Below are 21,513 nucleotides of genomic sequence, written 5' to 3'. Positions count from 1 at the left end.
TTTGATAGCCTCGAAGAAGTTTTAGAAGCTTTAACATCAGCTGGAGAAGAAAGAAAAATTGACAGATTTTCATCCATTGTGGAAGGTCTCCGGCACGATTCAGTTCAACTGCAAGTAAGTTTCATGTATAATCCTCTGTATTGTTTTGTAACATTCAAAGATGAAGCCCTGCATCTCCTCTAGTATTTGGTAAAATTTCAAATAATGCAGAGAATTCAAATGGATAATATATCATAATGTATTTTCAGTTATAACTTGGCATGCACCTATTATTATTTCCTTAGGTTACTTTCCTAGAAGCCGACTTACTAGAGATCTCTGTAAAATATATAATTATAGTCCATGAATTGTTTATTCTTTGTTATCTCATTAGTTAATGATTACAAATTTTAAGATGTTTTGACAATTAAGTGAATTATGGCTTTTCACTGATTTATTAGTTTTTATGTTGGAAAAGTTGAGTTTACAGGAATAATAATGAGACCAAGGTACACTAAGATTTTCAAAGATATTTAAATATTTAAGCGCTCCTAGAAAGCCACTTTTAGACTTCACCATTATAGTGTTCAAGCTGCATAACTAATATTCATTTAATTTCTCCTTTTTTTAAAGAAGAGCTTTTTATTCTGAAATTGTTACAATTATTGCTAATAACCTGAATATCTTTAAGAAAATAATTGATATCTGACCCCTCACCTCCAAATATTTTTAATATTTAATTGATGTGACCCGACTGTTGGGATTTTTAAAGATTCTCAGATGATTCTACTGTGCAGCAATATTTGAAAACCAAGATGTACTAATAGCTATAAAGTTAATCTATTTCACTCTTAATTAGTAAAAAGTTAGTTTTAAATTTTATTTTAAAGCTCTGTGTAGCTTGGCCTTTGTATTGTTTCTTGTTGTGGTAGGAATAGAAAAACCAAATCTTCATGTTAAAAAAAGAAAGATGGTTTTTGATGAACAATCAGAAAATATTAGGGATGGTCAAATTAATAAATTTACTGTGGCATTTCCGATAATGGTGTTTGTGATGGTGACTTTTCAGATGACACTGTGAATGGCTAGTGAGGAACCCTTTAGTGATTTGTTCCCTGCCAGGAGGTGGGCCTGGAAATTCGAGTATATGGTCCCTGTTGTGTAGGTCTCCTTCCTGGAGCTTCTGGAAGAAAGCCCCTCCTGACTTATCTGGGCTTGTCAGAAAGCCTGGGAGAGGGGTCTGGGATATGTTGTCCACCTTTGATGTGGACTCTGCTCCTTCAGTATTTTGATGTGTGCTCTAAAGTCTTTTATACACCATTGCTTTCATTTTTCTTCTCCTCCTTTCTCATCTGGCCCCAGAGCTCCTATTTACCACAAGCCTTAATGAATAGTAAATTGAGATTTGTAGAGAAAAGCTGAACACTTAGTTTATCTGAATTTTCCTTTAGTACTCAGGTTACCTTTTATTCATATAATATTTGTACAAATGGTAACAAGTTATCAGATTAATTTTGGTCATTTGTGTAGCTTATTAGAGATCATGTTCAATTCTTAAAATCTCACTTAGGAAATGTAAGAGTCACATGTAAACTTTATCCCTTAAGCACTTTTTATGCTAATGTATACTTTTTATATACACATACTTTTCTAATAACACACATGTCCCAAGAGTGGGAGGAGGAGGGTGGTATCTTATGATGCAAGGAGGAGACTTGTGAGTCAGACAGCTTGAATTTAAACCCCAGCCCTTAGCATCCTGGCTCTGTGACTCTGGGTCATGTCCCAATCACTTCTATGCTTCAGTTTTCTCACTTGTAAGAGAAGGATAATATTGATCACTATCTCATTGTTGATGTGGGGATTACATAGATTAGCGTATTTAAAATGTTTAGTTTATTTCACATTAATGTCGAGTAAGTGTTAGCCTTAGAAAGTAATTTTGTTAAACTAAAAACAAAGTCGGTGGAGAATGGAGATTGAAGAGGATCTTCCTTCTTCAGAAACATTAGCTATGTTGATGTTAAAGTTGTTATATTACTACAACTCAGCATTATACTATGAACATATCCTGAGGTGAACGAAATGCAGGTTCACACACAGACCATATGCATACTTTTATAGCAGCTTTGTCATAGGCTCAAATTGGAAACAATCCAGATGTTCTTTAACAGGTGATTGGTTCAACTGTGGTACACTCATTCTACAGAATACTCAGTAATGAAAAAGAATGAACTATGGATTCATACAACAACTTACATGAATCTCCAGGGAAGTACCTTGATTGAAAAATGCCAATCATGAAGGGTTACATACTGGATGATTCCATTTATTTAGTGTCCTTGAATGAACCAAGTTTTAGAGATGGAGTGCAGTTTAGTGGTTGCCAAAGGTTTGGGATGGGGTCAAGGAAAGTATTGGATGTGGCCATAAATAAATGGCATCAGAGAATTGTGTAACAGTTGTGTTTTTTAAAAAAAATCTTGGTGAAACTGGGGTCCCAATTTGTTGATAGCAGTATTATGGTTACTTAACATTTTAAAGCTCTGAGGAAAGGGGTAAAGAATGTCTTGTTAAGAACTAAGCCATGTTTCATCTAAGTAAATAACATGAATGACTCACTAATTGAAAGGTGATAATTACAACCTTAAAATTCTTGGTTACTTGCATATTAACTTGTTTTGGCTTTCAAACATTGAGGTAAACCTTTAGAATTATAACTGATTGCCATATGAACCTGAAGGCAAACTGCATGTATCAAAAACATTTTTGGGTGTGTTTAGTCATTTCTTTTATGGGTGATTACTCTCAATTTTCCATAGGGAAAATAGATTGGTATAGTTAAAATAAATTTATATTTAGCTAGTAAATATAAGAATTTCTGAAATCAAATGGTCAGTTAAAAATTGGGAATGTATTTATAGAATACATTACTATTTGAAGAAATTAAAATATATTTAAACATTTGGTATGATTTTTGAAATGATTCCTTTTTAAAAACACCTTTATTGAGATAAGATTCACGTATCATAAGTTACCCATGTAAAGTGGACAGTTCAGTATTTTTGTATAATCAGAATTGTATGCAACTTTCACTATAATCAAGAACATTCTCATAACTCCTAAAAGAATCCCCTCATCCCCCTCCAGCTCCTTCACCATCACCCTGCAATACCCTCATTCCTTTTAGCTCTAGGCAACTGCTAATCTACTGTGTCTATAGATTTTCGATATTCTGGATTTTTGATAAAACTCATACAACATGTGGTCTTTTCTGACTTTTGCTCTCACTTAATATTTTAAGTGTTCATTCATGTTGAGGTATTTATCACAACTTCATTTTTTCCCCTCCAAATAATTATACTATTTTGTGCATATTCAACATTTTATTTATAATTTGTCATTTGGTGGACATGTGAGTTGTTTCTACTTTTTGACTTTTATAGATTATGCTACCTGTAAATATTGGTGGAGATGATTTCTTTTTTTAATGACTGCTTGTTTGCCATATTTAGTGTTAAGGGAAAAACGGTGAGGGCATCGCTAGCCAGGAACATCTCCCTTGGATAGTTGTGGAAGTCATCTGTTTGACTCAATTCTTGAAAAAAATTTTTTTTCCAAGACATAGGTGGCTGATTATATTTGCTCTTATGAAACTAATTGCCTTAGTTTTAAGTAATTATATTTTCTTTAATGGTTAGTTATTTTTTGAAACACTAAAATTGTTGAAGCTGAGTGCTTTCTAAGGCCAATGTGGTATCATTGATCACTTAAACTAAAATCAGGGACAAATATCTTACCTCTTTTTCTGATTGGGTGGCTCCCATCATATGGATAAATGCAAACAGATATATATAAATAGTTATTTTTTTTCTCTAGGACCACTTGTAGCCTTAGTTTGGAGAGCTCTTCATGGTTATCTGATGGTGTAGTGCTAGTGTTTGCTTAGATGCTTGAATGTCTTCTATGGTGACCTCTGATGTGAAAGTCTGAATTTGGAGAGACAAACAAATTAACATCTCACTTTTTCATAACATAGATAGTCTTGATGGTCTACATGGTGCTTCTGGATGGAAAGTATTATTTGCAGTTATTTGGGGTCCCCAATTGGGACCTTTATCAAATGGGTGGCTGCTGGGTAATCATGCTTTCAATGTGGCTTCCCAGCTGGCTGATTAACTTTAGGATTCTCAGTTCAGGATAAAATTGAGTCCAATCCTTGCTTTTGGAGGGTCTGAAGATAAGGTGGAGATGCCAGGTTGTGCAACTTCTGAGTTTAGAAGACTCTAATCTTTTATAATGGATTGTAATAGTGCCTGCTTTTTTTTTTTTTAATTAATTTTTATTGGTGTTCAATTTACCAACATACAGAAAAACACCCAGTGCTCATCCCGTCAAGTGTCCACCTCAGTGCCCGTCACCCATTCCCCTCCAACACCCGCCCTCCTCCCCCCTTCCACCACCCCTAGTTCGTTTCCCCGAGTTAGGAGTCTTTATGTTCTGTCTCCCTTCCTGATATTTCCCACGCATTTTTTCTCCCTTCCTTTATATTCCCTTTCAATAGTGCCTGCTTTTAACTCCAGAGAGCTATTATCATAATTATACTGGACATGAAGCATGCCTATCCATTTACTATTCAAACATCATTCAAAAGATCATCCAGAAGATGGACCACCAGTGCCTCTACTTGCAATGTGTGCAGAAATGTAAGAGACTCAGGGTGAATTGTCATGCAGTGGGGAACAGACCACTGAACCTTCTCCTGTTAGCCTCTTGACTTCTCCTTCAGTCTGATCCTCTTGGTATTTTTCCTATACATTCATGGTACCTTGTTGTAGATTGAATAGAATGAAACCTTCATTAATTTTGGTTCATGTGATCCTACAAAGTCTTTTCCTACCTTAGTTATAACTAAAGGGACATCGGACAAGGGTGGTAGATGATACCCTTAACAGGATTCCATGGACAGGAATGATTGATAAGTCTTTCTAGGATTCTCATGGTAGATCTTGCTCTACCCCAGAAGATGTTTTTCAAAGAGGCAAAAGGCAGAAATGTAATCCAAGTTTTGATATCTTTAGAACTGTTATTAGAGGAAAATCAAATTTCAGACCTATTCAGACACCTGGCATGCACATGGTCTTAAAAAATATCTCATGGTTGCATATTAAAGTGCATGAGGTGCTCGCATTAGAGAACAGGAGGAAAAGGTGAAAGTGTCCTGTCGAATATGAAGTTTCATTTATAATACTTATGAATCAGATAACTTGGAAGTGATATCCTTGCTGAAACTTGCTTTGTAGAACAAGGATGTGTTAATCTGGGTCTTTTGAGAAGCAAGATATTTAATATGCATGGGACTAGGGAAAGGCCTCTTAGAGGACCAGGAGAGAGGGCTGGAGGAGGTGGGGAGAAGTCTAACTCACTGCAGATCTGATGCCAGGTGGAGGAGAGAAAGAAAGGTGAGTTGAGGGATGTATCTTTGGCTGCTGTATAGTTCCAAGAGAACTTGGCAGGATTGTTGGGGAATCTTCAAGCTAAAGCCCCTGTGTCCCATTTTAGTATTCTTGATGTGTTCAGACATTGGCTGGGAGAAGCCCGTGGGAGCATGGCCTTGGCTCACCTGTTGTGATGGATTTCACAGGGTAGCAGCTGGGGCTGGACTGTTGGTCATTTATACTCCCTGCAGTTAAGAGATTGAGAATTGCATTCCCCTGGCTGCTGCAAACACAGTTTTTCTTAAAAACAACAACCACCAAAAAAACCCAAAAATCAAAAACCTCTTTAATTTCTGGATTTCATTGAGCTCAATAACAGGATGGATATTTGCAAAATTGGGTCACATTTTGTTATGTCTCAGTAAGTAGGAAAAATTACCTTTGAGTTATAGTCACTGTATTTTGAAATTTGTTACTAATAATTGAGAAATATGACATTGAAATAAATCATGTTAAAATGACTCTTTAGCTACAGTCAAGTTTATTTGCTTCTGTTTCTTTTTGTTTTTTCTATCCCCCTTAAAAAACTCAAAATATTCCCAGGTTTAATTTTACTGGAGCCCAAATAAAGATATTGAATGAATAAATGAATGAATATAATATATACTATAATGAATAGTCATATTCATTAATTTACTCCTTTTTTTTTGTTTCAAATATCTCCACCACTACCCCCAAATTACTAAACAAAGTTATTTTCAATTTCAAATAACTTGTTCTCACATTTAATGAAGAACAGAATGAAGAATAGGGATAGTAGAATGTTTTTATATTTAGGACTGTGTTGGAGCCTTCCAGAAGAATATGGAATAAATTTGTTTGAATTCCTCTGTTTTGACTACTTCTATTGAAGTTTACATCAGTAGGATTAATGTATCAATATAAATCGAAATGTTACATGTATTAAAATGGACTGGTAAATATGCCATTAAGCTAAGATGTTAAACACAGTGAAGAATAATCTAATGTGAAGTCCTGTCATAGGGAACATACATCTAAGTATAAATTAGTGGTAAAAATTTTTGTCTAGAATATACTGCCAATTTTCCGAGTTTGCATAATAAATTTCTTCACTTATGCTACAGTAGATCATAAGAAAGATAAGCTTGCCTCATGCTTCAAAGGTAACTGTACAGTTTCATAATTAAGCAGTCAATTAGTTAATTATTCAGTGACTGCTGTGCAGTGAGCTATACAAGAGCTATAAAGAAGTACACTCCTGCCCTTAAGAAGCATATACTTGGGAATCTAAAGCTAGCTTAGTTTTAGAAGTAAAATACAATAGTAGAAATTCCAGCAAAATGCATAGGGGGACACAGAAGAAATTAATGCTGTCTCAGTGGGGGTATGTGTGAATAAATATTTAAAAATCCGTTTGTTTTTTGAGTAGTCTGTTTCATATAAATTATAGCCTCTTAAATCCTATAATTTATTTCTCTGTATTTGTATGGAAATGATACAGTTACCTCAAGCTCTGATTTGTTCTCTTACTGTGTATCATTTATAGAATACTCAATTGGAAGTCTAAATAAAATAATCTAGAACTTTACATCTGCTGATCTACTAAAGTAGATAGTAGTAAATTATTCCTGTGTTTGTCTACATCTCGTTTGATTAGTTTTTATTCTGAATTAATGCGTGTGCTTTTAAAATTCTTTGGGGTTTCTTTGCACTAGAGGCAAACTATTTCTCTGTAAGCACCATGTACTCATTTTAACTTGATAAATATGAAATTTGATTGTGCAAAGAGAAACAGATGATTTCTGCTATGAGGTAGGGAAGATGAATAACAGTCTAAGCTGTATCTTCCAGGCCCAGATAATAATTATTCACAGATTCTGATAGAATTTTTATGTAAGTACTTGACTGGTACTTGTTTATAATGTGAATTTAGATTATAAAGCTGATATATTTTGAGTGTTGTATAGCCATCATTTTACTTGTAAAGACCTCTACTTGTATTCAGGACGAACATGTTAACCAAAGTATGAGCTTTCTAAAGAATATACTTGCTTTGGCTGTCAGATACCTTCTCGGTTCCTTCAGCACAATCATGGACACAAAGCATTTGCTCTGGTGGCCTTTGAAAAAATTGGATAAGCTTAATGTTTGAGCCTCAGGCATCACACCTGTTAAGAGTACCTTGAATTTTGTGCTTCAGGTTGTTTGTCTGAAAGGGTCACAGGTTTTTGGTCAAAATTTAAAGATTCTTGATGTGTTTATTTTTTCTCATATTTTCACTGAGCATGGTGATAGTTAGCAGTAAGTTAAATTGTGTATGAGAGGAAATTTAGGTGATGGGTATTCACAGATGAAGAAACGTGACCATTTTCAAGGGCAGAAAACTACTTTGCTGATGAAGTGATGTAGATGGTGGCATGTTCCTTTCTTTGTCTTGCTGATTAACCTCTTTCTAGGTCTAATGATTTTTCCTTGATCATTTGCCTTGTTCCTCAGATTGCCTTTGACCAGCTCTGTCCCTCATATTGAATATCTCTTCTGAGACTTCTGTTTACGGTTTATTTACTTGGCCCCCTGATGCGCATCTGTGCCTTCTAGTTTCCTGCATTGCTGACATTTGTTCCACTCTTTGTAATTACACTTCCTGCTGCTCCTTTTCCTGGACTTGGTCTGTGGGCTTTGCCGGTCCCATCCCTTGCGGTGAACCTTTTGTTTGCTGCTGCTCTTGAGGAAACATCCCTTCAGCTATATCCTAATCCTGAGTTGGTCACACACACACACAGCCCTCCAGCTACAGGTTAGGCTAAAAATACTTTTTCTCACGCAAGCTACCTCCTTGATAATTGAGACAAGAGTAACAAAATGAGCTTGCAATATCTGTTAGAATTGAGTCCATGATTTAACACCTAAAGAGAAACACCTTACTTGCTGAAACCAAAGGTTAATAAACTGAAGTATTAAGATGCGTTTGGAGGAAGGAGGAGAATATTCTAGTGCCAATTTTAATATCTTGGTTGCATGTGGTATATATGAGAAAGTAAATGTTTTCCTACTTGAGACAGCAGCTCTGTCCCTTTATAGGAACTGTTCTTGTCAAGTCATCAATTTGCCAAATGCACCTGTAACTTAATAGTCATCTTAGTTGACCTATTAGAGCCCCTGACTCAATTGGTCACTCTCACTGTCAAAACACTTTCCTCCCGTAATCCCTGGGCATTACAATCTTTCTTCTTCTACATCACTACATATTCTACATCAAAAGGCAAATATAAAGCCTTTTTGCTTTATTTCCCCAGCCTTTAAAGCAAAACCTGCAATTGAAATACCCTATTGGTCTTTTCTCTCTGCTACTCCAAAGTGGTTCCATGTAGACCCTTATTTTTGCTTGCAGTTGCTCTGGTAACCTCTTTCTTGAACCTGGCTCTCCTAGAGCCAGTTACCTTCTCCATTTTTTTTTTTTTTAAATGCTAATCACTAATAGATATTTCTAACTTAACATCTCTAAAACCCACCTCCCCTGATAGGTCTTCTCAAACCTCTTTCTCCATCTGAATCAATGATAATCCCATCCTTCGAAATACCCAGGCCACAAACCTTGGGGTCAGTCTTGACTCTTTATCTCTCCTAGTGATTTCTGTCTTTTTCCATAGCTGTATCCCTAGCACTGAGAAGTGCTTAGTGGGTACCAATAAATAGTCTTGGAGAGAGTGAAATGGTTGAGCATGTAAACAAAGGGTGAATTCTGTATTTTGATGTTCAGAGATAGAAGCTTTAGTTAAATTAAGATATTTCTAGGAGAGCAGAAGCTCTTTGTTTTCTTATCCTCTTCTATTCCATAGGGAAGTTCATTTTGTCATGCTATTGAAACAATATGTTAAGTGCAAAGTAATGAAGATTATGTATGCTTCATTTTTGGAACATCAAACAGCATGGCGAATATCACAATACCATTACTTCCATGAGCTTCTTTTAATATCCTGAGCTGACATGGGCTATGTACCCAATAACTATTTTTTTTTAATGAATGAATGATTTCCTAATGTATATTTATTTAATTTATTTTTATTTTTTTAGAGTGTGTGGGGGAGGGGCAGAGGGATGGGGAGAATTTTTTTTTTTAAAGATTTTATTTATTTATTTGAGAGAGAGAGAGAGTGTGTGTGTGTGTACATGAACAGGGGGAGGGGGGCTGAAAGAGAAGCAGACTCCCTACTAAGCAGGAAGCCTGATGTGGGCTTGATCCCAGGACTCTGGGATCATGACTTGAGCCAAAGGCAGATGCTTAACTGACTGAGCCACCCAGGCACCTGGGGAGAGAGGATCTTTTTTTATTTTATTTATTTATTTTATTTTTTTTATTTATGATAGTCACAGAGAGAGAGAAAGGCAGAGACATAGGCAGAGGGAGAAGCAGGCTCCATGCACTGGGAGCCCGACGTGGGATTCGATCCCGGGTCTCCAGGATCACGCCCTGGGCCAAAGGCAGGCGCCAAACCGCTTAAACAGGCTTCATGCTCAGCTAGGAGCCTGATGCAGGGCTCTATCTCATGACCAGAGATAGTCAAGAGTCAGACACTTAACGTACTGAACCACTCAGGTGCCTCTCCTAATGTACATTTCAGTCTCAGAATTTTAAAAGTGGAGATTTATCCTATTCTCTAAAACCTGTTTTTCTCCTTGAATTTTATAACTCTGTTAATGGTACTACCTGCTATCTAGTTGACTCCTAGGTGAGGAGTCTCTCATGAATTCTTCTGAGTCAACCCCATGTCCACTCAACCCTCAAATTCTCTCAGTTTTTCTTACATTTCAAATGTTCAAGCTCTCATTCATCAGTGCTCACTAGTTGATTCTATAGTAGTTTCTTAACTGATACTGTTACCTCTACTCTTCCCTCTCCTTTACATAGAATTCCTTGTGGTTTCCCTTATTTCCAGTTGAACCTGAATTTTCTGACTGTGCCTCACCTAGCCTGTCGTCTTGACCAGGCTCATTTCTCATGACTTCTTGTACTGCTCTCTCCATTCCCACCCTCACTAACTACTCAGGAAATCTGAATTCCTTGTAATTAAGTGGAAGGTCCCATGGCTTCTATAACATGTTCATTCTTTAGTTGCTTAGAACATCTCAGCTTGACCCTTCACTTCATCAGGCTGCTTTATTACTGATCCTTAAGAAAGGCCTGTGCTATTATCCATCTGTTTTTGTCTTTAGTTTCTCCATATTCCTTATATGTGGAACATATTCCTTCTATGATTGTATCTGTCTTCATGAGGGTAGGCAATATATCCTGTTTACCTTTATAGTTCCCAAGCCTTTCCCACTCACTGTCTGTAGGAATTGATTTTGATGACATAGATGCTATATTGGCACCTGTTTCTGCTGGTATGCTATATTGGTGTGAAATTGTGTGATAAAATGGATCTATGTATGTCTGTGTACATGTTGAAAACCTAGAGCTCTTTGATCTTTACCTTGATTATAGAATAATTTTTCTGTAAGGAAGCACTGCATTTTGCTATGTACTTGCACATATTCATAGACATGTTTACATGACCTTGATTAAGAGCAGTTATAGGTTATGATAATAGCAAATTACCATTAGAATTGGGAAGGGATTTTAGATAATTAACTTAAATTCATTATTTCAGCTTTTATAGGAAATTGCCGGGATCCCTGGGTGGCGCAGCGGTTCGGCGCGTGCCTTTGGCCCAGGGCGCGATCCTGGAGACCCGGGATCGAATCCCACATCGGGCTCCCGGTGCATGGAGCCTGCTTCTCCCTCTGCCTGTGTCTCTGCCTCTCTCTCTCTCTGTGACTATCATAAATAAATAATAATAATAATAATAAAAAAAAAATTATAGGAAATTGCCTTTTAGGATGTTTCCTGGAAAGAATTTGGATTATCCTTTTCCCTTCTTTCTCTTCCATTTCAGGCTGCTATTGTTCTGCCCATATTTACATTTAGGTCATATTTTCTGCTAATTTTTATGCTGCTTATTTTTGCTGCTTTGAGTTGTCTATAATTCACATCTTTTCCAGAAACCTAGAGACTAATACTAATTTAATTGCTCTAAATGTAGAGAAACATTATTTAAATGTCCTTTGAAATCGTTTAAGATTATATACTGTTGCTGAAAAACTATTTTTGTGGGTACCAGGTACCTGGCAAGGAGGTGGATAGAAAGCATTTTAAACTTTGTGACGTGAGACAGTTATAGCTGAGTGAAGTGTACTGGAAAGGTAGCCTCAGTTTTAAGTTTATTCTTTCTTTCTATTTTAAATGTTTCCCTTTTCCCTATTTATCTTCTGGCACATTTCCTTCCTCCAGTTTAAATAGTCTTAAGTTTTGACAGTAGAGGCATGCTGGTCAGATTTTAGTATTTAGACATCAAATACAATAATTACGATATATTTCAACCAGCAGGACCTGAGACCCCTGTCGGTGTCTTAATCCAAAAAAGGCATTTTAAATTCATATAAACCTTGCCTTAAGGGATGGAGAAAGGACAATTTAGGGAACAGCATGAGGTTAAACATATTGATCAGTAAGCCAGTCATTCTTGTTAGACTCTGGTAGAATGTAGAGTTAGAAAAATAGCATCGTCATCAACAACAAAGAATGCTTTGCTTCTCTAGAGACCATCTCTTTTGCTTTCAATCTCTTTTGTTTCGATTACAGGGATTTTAGAGAATGAAAGATTTCATCCAGTAATTTAAAAGAAAATGTAGACCCATTTTGAAATTTGGAGAGTTAAATAAGTGGAAAATACAGAGATTTTTACATTTTTATCCTTTAAGGTATATAGTAAAGGATGTAATTAGCTATGTAATTTCTCTATGCCTTTGGAATAAACATGACATATATTTTGAATTCTTGCCAAAGTTTAAGAACGACTGCCTGGTTAATTTTACTAATTAAGTGTGCAGAGCTGGTAAGATAGTTTTTGTTATAACAACCCCATTAACCAAATTCAGGACACTTGCTGACCTTGAAGTGTTTAGAACTTTGGGTTTCTCTTGATGAATGGCAAGTTATTTTACCACTCTATTTTAGGTAAGTATTACATATCCAATAGAGATAATTTCTCAACTAGGATGTTCAGTTTTGTGTTGTATGTGCGTGGAATGATATTTTTGTACAAGAAATTAAGTTTGGGCTAGAGTGAAATTTTTTATGAAATGGTATGGGGCCTAATGTTTCTCTCTCCTATTCCATGAGAACCCCCAAACAGATGAAAAATTAAAAAACAAAACTCCACTGAAAACATATTTCTTGTTTAATATGTAATTGACTAAATAATTTATACAAATCCTATTGTTTTAATAGATTCTTCTGTGAAGGAAGATATTTGATAATTCTTAGAATGAAACCTTGATATTTCAGTTCTGACTCTTTAATGTTGGAATCCGAGCCTAAGTCTCACTGCGCAATCTATTGTAGGTAGCGTGTATGCAGCTCATCAATGCCCTTGTTACATCTCCTGATGATTTGGACTTCAGGCTTCACATCAGAAATGAATTTATGCGTTGTGGATTGAAAGAGATCTTGCCAGTAAGTGCCCTGCAGTCTCCTTATTAATATTTAAATTAGAGGAGTACTTGAATAGGGGGAAATTTAGATAAATTACCTTCAAGAATAATTTATCTGTGGGGGAAAAAAGGCTTGAGTATAAAAATTTGTGAAATATAGATAAGATGTGAGTATTATTTAACACTTTAAGTGTTTGAATGCTATAAATCCAGTCAAATGGTTGGTTTATTGTTTTTATGTTTTTCATTAACTTTTTTGCATTATTAAAAAGAAAACCGTTAATTGTCATTTCTGTTTAATGCCTGTAGGATTTAAAATGTATGAAGAATGATAGCCTGGATATCCAACTTAAAGTCTTTGATGAGCATAAGGAAGAAGATTTGCTTGAGTTCTCCCATCGCCTTGAAGATATTAGAGCTGAACTTGAATATCCTTTTGTTCTGAATTTAGTGAAATACGGAAAATTGTTGCTAAACCCCAACCAACCTTCCAAAATATTAAACTTCTGAAGCCATTTCTGTATAAACAACATAAAGTCAAACCTTTATGAATCAGATTGATTCTATATAAACTTTTCTTATTAGTTTAATGTGTGTTTTTCTGAGTAGATGCATATGTAAATAGACGTTACTGCCTACAGATGGATTCTATTAGGCCTCTCATGTATGTGTACTGTCTGTTTTTCCTTCTCATGTTTGGCACCTCCCCTCTCCTAATACTTTCCAACATTAAAATGAGTAAGGTACCCTTATCCTGCTGGTTGGCTTCTGCCCTATGCCTTGGGTGCACACTCACGTGGACCTTTTTTTAACTCTATGGGTCTGCAGATCTCTGTGCTTTTCCAGAAGTCCACCAGGTTCTCGTCCTCCCCTGGGGCTTATTTGTCCATGGTGGATAGTGCCTGGCAGCAGCTCTCTTGATAAGGGCACTCTGAAAACCTAATATAGTATTCACAACCAGCTGCCTGTTACCCTTGACACCAGCAAGCTTGGCTTGAGAGAGGGGAGTGGTTGGAGTTGATCATGGAGGAGAAGCCAGGGAGTCAGGTCAAATTGTCATTTGCAAAATGTTTTCCTGTACTCTGAATCCTAGATACCTGTGTTTTATTTGACATTGACTATACATGTTACCTATTCTAGGCTAAGGCACATAATAATCTTTTGAAGTCTTATAGAGAGTAGTTTCTATGCCACGTTACTGCAGTTGTTTGGTGTAGAGGATAAATAAATCCATATATTCCTTAATCAGTTTACTGAAGCATATGATATTTACAACATGGTGTGGAACTCAGTTAAGGAAACTAAAGCAGAGGGATATTTCATTTCTATTCTTCAGCACCTTTTGCTGATTCGAAATGATTATAGTATAAGGTAAGAGGAATTATTTTATAAGGTAAGAAGAAGTTATGTTCTTATGTTTTCTTTCGCTAATAAAATTCTATTAATTATGAAAATCACCTGATGTTTCATTTGGGCAAACGAATAAGTTTCAGATTTTTATTTCTGTCTTAATATTGACTCATGGAATGTGGCATTTCTTCTGGGTATATATTTAGACAGGTGATGGTAAAATGATATTACCGTTATTTTTAAAGCTCCAGTGGATTCTTGGTAACAAGTTTTCATCTAATAAAAATGTGAACTAGCAACAAATTACTAATTTATCATATGATGTATAATATTTTTTGGTTAGTCTTTAGGTAGTAGGAATGATGTTGATAAGTTTCTTTTTAAAAGTTACATGAAGGGTACTAAACCTTGCTTTTATTAGTGTTTAAGTAGCTAGAAAGTGCCTTGATAATACAGTTACATTTAATGTTGCTAATGTATCAGAAAAGCTAGACAAATGACATTTCAAGTTTGATTATATCCTAGCCATCTTGAGCTTAACAGATTGTTTATCCTGTCTGTACCTTATCTATCAGTAGCTGTGTAAGGATATTAGCATCTAAGTTGCTGGGTGGTTATGAAGATGGAATATAGTAGCATGGATAAAACTCCTAGCCAAATAACTGGCACATGGTGTACCCTCAGTAAATGCTCTCTATATCCTCTTTCCACTTTGTTACTGTTTTATGAGGGAACTGAGATCCTTGAATATAAAACCATTTTTGTTGCCTTTAGTTTTGCTGAAATTTCATTCTCAAATACTTTGGGTAGTATATCATTTCTAGTTTCATGCAGAAAAATTTGCTAGACGTGTCTCATTCACTCTGGGTGACATCAGAGGGTGTAGTTCAGGCTTTTGACATACCTAACAAGTGAATAGAATAATAGTTTAAAAAAAAAAGTTAAAACTTGGGTTCTTTGGGATGAGTACAGATCATTTGTCTTATCTATTTCTCCTGTAAATACTAATATAAAATACTAGTACATAGACAAAAGTATTAATAAAATACTAATACATTGATTAAAATACAAATATTAATACATTGATTAAATAATACTTTTAAATATCAGAGGTACCTCGCTGATTATGCCACTATATTTCTTCCCAAATGTTCTTAAAAATAAAATCGAAGCTTCCACTTACTCTAAAGTAACCCCATCCTTTTCTTGATCCCTGTATGGTTGGTTCTGTCAACCTCTGTTTGATGCTGCTGGAGTTTTCAAGAATTCAAGAATATTGTTTGCTTTCAAAGTTTTTCAGTCAGGGGGGTTATATCTTATTTTGATCCCTTCATTTTACCCTAATCCCTTAATCTGTGCTCCAAGAGGTCATGCGGTTGTGTCTACCTTTAAAACAGATTGAAAAGCTCAACTCTCCTAGGACATGCTCAGGCAATCTTCTCACTTCAGTGGAATTAAGAGTCTCAGAGAAAAATTAAACTTGTAGCATCACCAAAGTGACATTACTGAGGCATAGACAGTTATTTTGGTCATTTTTCAAGTACCACATTTTTAATTTGATTCTTATCTATGCTGGATTCTTCTTTGACTCTGTAAGCCCCAGGACCTTTGTCTTTGTTCCAAAAACGGTCCCTGTGAAGTTATCGTTCCTCCTATGACTACTGTAATCAAGACAATTCCATGTTTTTCCCCCATATGCCCAAATTCTCATAGGTATTTATTGTTGTTGTGATTTATTCTTATAGAGCATATATTTTTATTACAAGATTGAGTCAGATTATAGTCATTTACATAATTTGTCATATAGTTATTTAAAATTATTTAACTTTTTATATACAGTAACATTCACACTGAGAGATGTGCAGTTCTATGAATATTGTTCTTTTGGTTTTAGCTTCATTTTTTTTGGTTTTTACTATCTTAAGATGGACCTAGATTTTTCCCTTAAATCTTTAATTATCTGAACATTTTTTGTTTAATGAACATTCTAAATAAATATTGATATTCTTAGAAGTTTTTATAAATGACATTATTTTAGAATGCAAGGTATTCCCATTTAAAAGAATTAGTGGATACGAAAATTAGAAATTTAGCTTACTTTCTCATTTGGAACAAAAGGAAATTTTACTGAAATGGAACTTGATTGAGAATGTACATGAAAGGTAGCCCCTGCCCCCAAGAAAAATGAAGTGCAGAAAGATAATTGGAGGGTGGAGTAGAAGATCAAATTCAATTCTGTAACTCCATGGCTTACATATGCAAAATATTATGCTAGTTGAATGTACATGGGAGATAATTCTGATATCTGGTAAAAATACTAAAGAGAAAGTGAAGATGATTTTTAAATTTCTCCAACAAAAATGAGATATCAGTGAACTAATGACAATTTATGTTCATCCCTTAATTAGGTTATCCACCTATTCCTCTGACATATTTACTGACTTAGAATATTGCTCATGGAGATTATTTTCTAGATATATATTTCTGGAATCCAGAAGTACATTATTTATTTATTTATTTTGCTAGTGTTGCCTTGAAAGAGTTTTTGCATGAAATTTCAGTTACTTTGTAAATGAACTTATCAGTGAGAACTGTGGAGGTGAGAAAATATTTACTGAGTTTATGATTTAAAGAAAAAGCACACAAAATAGCCTATGTTGTTAATTCAAAGTCTGTTTGTTTTAAAACAACACTAGGGTAACATTCGGTAAGAGTAAAAAATAGTGGAATATATCATCTCAGTTTTCAAATGTGATAGATATAAACGTGTATGCAATTTATGTACCTTAACTATAAATGGGGTTATTATGGCAAAATATTAGGAAATGGGAGACTATTTTTTTTTGAAAAAAGTTTTGAGGAAAGCATTGGTAATACCATCTTGCTTTGGTATGTACCCAAGATCAGTGTCTTAAACATTTTTAGTTTCTCATAATCAATGACCATTTGCATTTGCTGTCTTTGCTAATGTGAAGTTGTTGTGAATTTTATTCAGCACAATGGGTCATTTATTAGGTGTGAGGTAAGTAGATCAAGGGCAAGTGAGACACAGTTTCTAGGGAGAAGAAAAACTCAAGTGACTAGATATGCCACATGATAAAAATGTGTAGAGGAAAAGTGGGTCAAAAGTCTTTGAGGGAAGAAATGAGTCTTAGTATTGGCTTGGGATGAAAGGCTGACCTCATTGAGATAGCACCCACCCTTTGTCACTTTAGTTTGATTTTGTCATTAAATCTGTTGAATATTTCTTTTAAATTTGTTGACTTAAGTTTTAAGGGATGTTCTTTTGCTTATTACAAACATCGGTGGACTAAAAGCTATAGTGAAAACATCCCTGTATGGAAATTTTAGTTAAACTTTAATTTTTGGACAAAAAAACTGTCATACTAAGTTTTTTCAGTTGTCTTTTGAGTAATAAATATTTATTTGGAATTGTATATAATTTACAGTATCAGTTTTTAATTGAACTCCACAAGCATTCTAAAAATAGTTTATGTAGAATTTTAAGAACCTTCCAAAGAATTTTCTTGAAAAAAAAATATATTTTGGCTTGTGTTAATGAAATGAATTAGTGGTAGCTATGTTAGTATGGTAGAGTGGTAGGTTGATCTCTGTTGAGGACTGCTTTTAAGCACATATCACTTCATCTTAATTTTTTTTTTTAATGCTTTGTAAATAAGTCAAGGTTCTGATTTTTGTAAAACAAATTATCATTACGGCACTATATTGGCTAAATTAGTATAAAAATTTAATGTCTTAAGACCACTGGAAGGAAAGTGATGACTGTTGTATTTACTCTCACTCCTGTGTTAGATCTGACCTATCAATTGTTGGAACTATACAAAGGTGTAAATTGTTGAACTTGAAGCTTACCAAAGTACTTGATTTTGATGTTAAGTTACACTAATAAGTTGAGTATACATTTATTCTTTTTCTTGGTTTTAGGCAACAATACTTCAAATTAATTGATGAGTGTGTATCTCAGATTGTATTGCATAGAGATGGGATGGATCCAGACTTCACATATCGGAAAAGACTGGATTTAGATTTAAGTCAGTTTGTTGGTGAGTATTTCTCTAATATTTAAATGGAAGCATTTTATTATTCCCTACTTTGCAGCATTGGTTCTCATGTTGTGACCTGTAGAGTCCTGAGGGCCCTTGATACCCTTTCAGGGCATCCAAAGAGTCAGAACTATTTTCATAACCATACTAAGACTTTATTTGCCTTTTCCGTTGTGTTGGTACTTGTGCTAGTGATGTAAATGTTTGTGGGTCAAACTGCTAGCACTTGGTTAGAAATCAAGGCAGTGACACCAAACCGTGTTAGTAGCTGTTGTATTCCTCACACCGAGTAAAACAAAACATTAGAAACTGCTGTGTTTTATTTGAGTGTCCTTGATAAAGAACTGAAAAACACTATTTTATTAAAAGTCTAACCCTTGAGTACACATTATTTTAATATCCCCTATGACAAAACAAATTATACATGTTTAGCACTTCTGCCTACCAAAGTACAAGGAGCAAATACCTGTGTGTTTGCTTGTACTATAAGCTGAATTGGTTGTTTTTGTTTTCGTTTTGTTTACTTTTAAGGGATGATCATCATAAAAGCTGTGGCTACTCAGGTGTGACTGTTTGACACACACTTTCTTAAAAAATGAAATAGGTCTGTAATGTCAAGGAAAACAACTGATAGAATTTGTTACCAATGATCAAATTCAAGCTTTCAAGTAAAATTTGAGTTTTGGAAAACTTACATCTGCTATTGTTGGCTTGACAGCTTCCCATTACTCAAATTTTTTTCTGATGAGATCATTGGTGATTATTTTGATATTGGATAATGAGATGTCAGCATTTGGAAAATATGCATGACTCTGTAAACCACTCTTTTCCAAATTCCAATGCCTGATATAAATTCTGCATGGGTAAAGAATTCATGGATTTTAAAGTAACAGAGAAGATAATATTCACTGATATGTGATCCCACATAGAAACTAATGTGTAAGGAATATGTATATGTCAAATTTTGGTGTAACATGAAAAAATATCCATTATTTGAGTGAGGTGTTTTTTTTTCTTCATAGGATATTTGAGTCCAGGAAGATGTATGGAATATATAGAATGAGAAAGGAGCTAGATAAAATTAGTGGCACTGACAAAGAAAGTACATATTTCTCTCCACAGGGGAGAAGCAATTAGAAGTTCCTCTTAGTAGTGGGAGGGACAGAGAAATGAGGAAAAACATACTGTAAATACAAAAACAAACTAAAATGTGAGACTATTTTGAATAGTATCTGAAAACCAAGTTTATTCCACCTGGCTATTAGGAATGTTTTTCTTGAGTAGATTAGAGATTTAGACATTGAACTCTTTTTTTTTTTTTTTAAAGATTTTATTTATTCATGAGAGACGGAGAGAGGCAGAGGCAGAGACACAGACACAGGTAGAGGGAGAAGCAGGCTCCATTCAGGGAGCCTGATGTGGGACTCGATCCCAGGACTCCAAGATTACACCCTGGGCTGAAGGCAGTGCCAAATCATTGAGCCACCCAGGCTGCCCCTACACATTGAACTCTTCAGAAAGAAATAGACTCTATGACTCCATGAGTGAAACATATTTACATAGTTATGACAAATGTGTTGATTTTTAATGTTTACAAAAAACTTAGAGACACAGTGCAAAGGACTTAACAGAAGAGTCCATCTGCTGAGAAGGATTTGGAATCCCACTGTATCACTGTATTTACATGGATAGGTGAATGTAAGGACCTGGGGTTGGACATGAGGGTAGAGAGACATTGGAAAACATGAGGCACAGATAACTTCATATGTTAGAGTGAAAATCAGGAGATACTCTTTTCATAAGGGGAATCAGAGGTTTAAGTATTTATTTAGTGCTACAGAGCCAGCCATTTTAGAAAATAAAATTATTAAAATAAACAGGATTAGACAAGGAATACCATTTTCATCTTCTATAATAGGAAGCTATCTATAATATATTAAACACATAAATCAAGAAATAATGGTAAATTTTATTTAGAGTTAGGAAGCTAACTGCCAGAATAATCTAATAAAAGAAGAACTGTAAGAGGCTGAATTTCAGAAGTGGAATTGAGTTTTTAGTGTAGTGATTTGGTTGTTACTTTTCATCATAAGCCTTCTCTAATGTGTTTTTTAAAATCATATTTATGTATTCCTTGTATTTAAAAAAGGGATCAAGTACGTTATGGGTAATCTATAGGAATCCCTTCTTCTGCATTGTATCCCATCATGTGCATATATATTGTAGCTTATTTAATCAAGCAGTTATTGATGGACATCTATCTCCAGATGTTGGCTAACAATATTTTAATGAACATTCTTGCTTAAAGGCAAAATCCTAACAATAGAATTGTTGAATAACAGAAAATGCGTATTTTAAATTTTAGTACATGTTGCCTATTCATTGGCCAAAATTCATTAATTATACTTCCATTACATGTACTTATGTAGGCAAGTCAGTTTCTCTGTGCTATCTCCAGCACTTGGCATTATTGGATCATTTAATCTTTAATCTGTGTCTCATTAAATACAGTTTATATTTTTGTATTAGGTGAAATGAAATCTGCTCATACGTGTTAGCAACCGTTACTTTGTTGTTCCTAATTTTCGGTTCATTACCGTTGCCCATTTTCCTAACTTGTGTTGGATATTATCTTCTTCCTTCAAAATATTAATGAATTGATGATAGAAACCTTTGAATATTCCATGTTACATTTGAACATTCTCCTCCTCTTGTCTAATAGTTTGAAATTATACTTGCGTTTGTCTTTACCTTTATATCTTATGGTCTTGGTATCACACTTGGAAAATCCTTCTCCATTCCAGTATTAGGTTTCTATGTTTTGTTTATTTTATTACTGGCACTATTTCTCATTCTTTTCTATGGTTTTCTTTCTAAACTTTTCAAGTCATAATGATTTTAAGAAGCACTGGAATAAAAAATGTTATTGCAATTTTAGATACTTGCATAGATCAAGCAAAACTAGAAGAGTTTGAAGAGAAAGCATCAGAACTGCACAAGAAAGTAAGTAATTTTGACTAACTTCCCAAGACTACGTGAAGAGTCAGGCATGCTTCTGCCTCAGGCATTTTGCTTTTTGTGCCCACTTTCTTCTTTACCTCCTTCAGGTAGCACAAATGCCATCCTAG

At 34.9% G+C, this 21,513-nt stretch overlaps 1 protein-coding gene across 1 annotated transcript in view; it reads left to right on the top strand.

The window, feature by feature from the left end:
* The window catches only part of DIAPH3 (diaphanous related formin 3), a 490,845-nt gene that overhangs the window by 151,918 nt on the left and 317,414 nt on the right, over positions 1-21,513 (top strand). The window contains exons 9-14 of the mRNA XM_026009631.2: positions 9-114; positions 12,883-12,993; positions 13,281-13,399; positions 14,226-14,342; positions 18,267-18,385; positions 21,324-21,388. Of these exons, the coding sequence (XP_025865416.2) occupies positions 9-114; positions 12,883-12,993; positions 13,281-13,399; positions 14,226-14,342; positions 18,267-18,385; positions 21,324-21,388 (637 nt within the window). The remainder of the gene's footprint in view (positions 1-8; positions 115-12,882; positions 12,994-13,280; positions 13,400-14,225; positions 14,343-18,266; positions 18,386-21,323; positions 21,389-21,513) is intronic.

Source organism: Vulpes vulpes, chromosome 6 (genome assembly GCF_048418805.1).
Source record: "Vulpes vulpes isolate BD-2025 chromosome 6, VulVul3, whole genome shotgun sequence".
Classification (NCBI taxonomy): domain Eukaryota; kingdom Metazoa; phylum Chordata; class Mammalia; order Carnivora; family Canidae; genus Vulpes; species Vulpes vulpes.
This window is presented reverse-complemented; position numbering and strand designations above follow the sequence as displayed.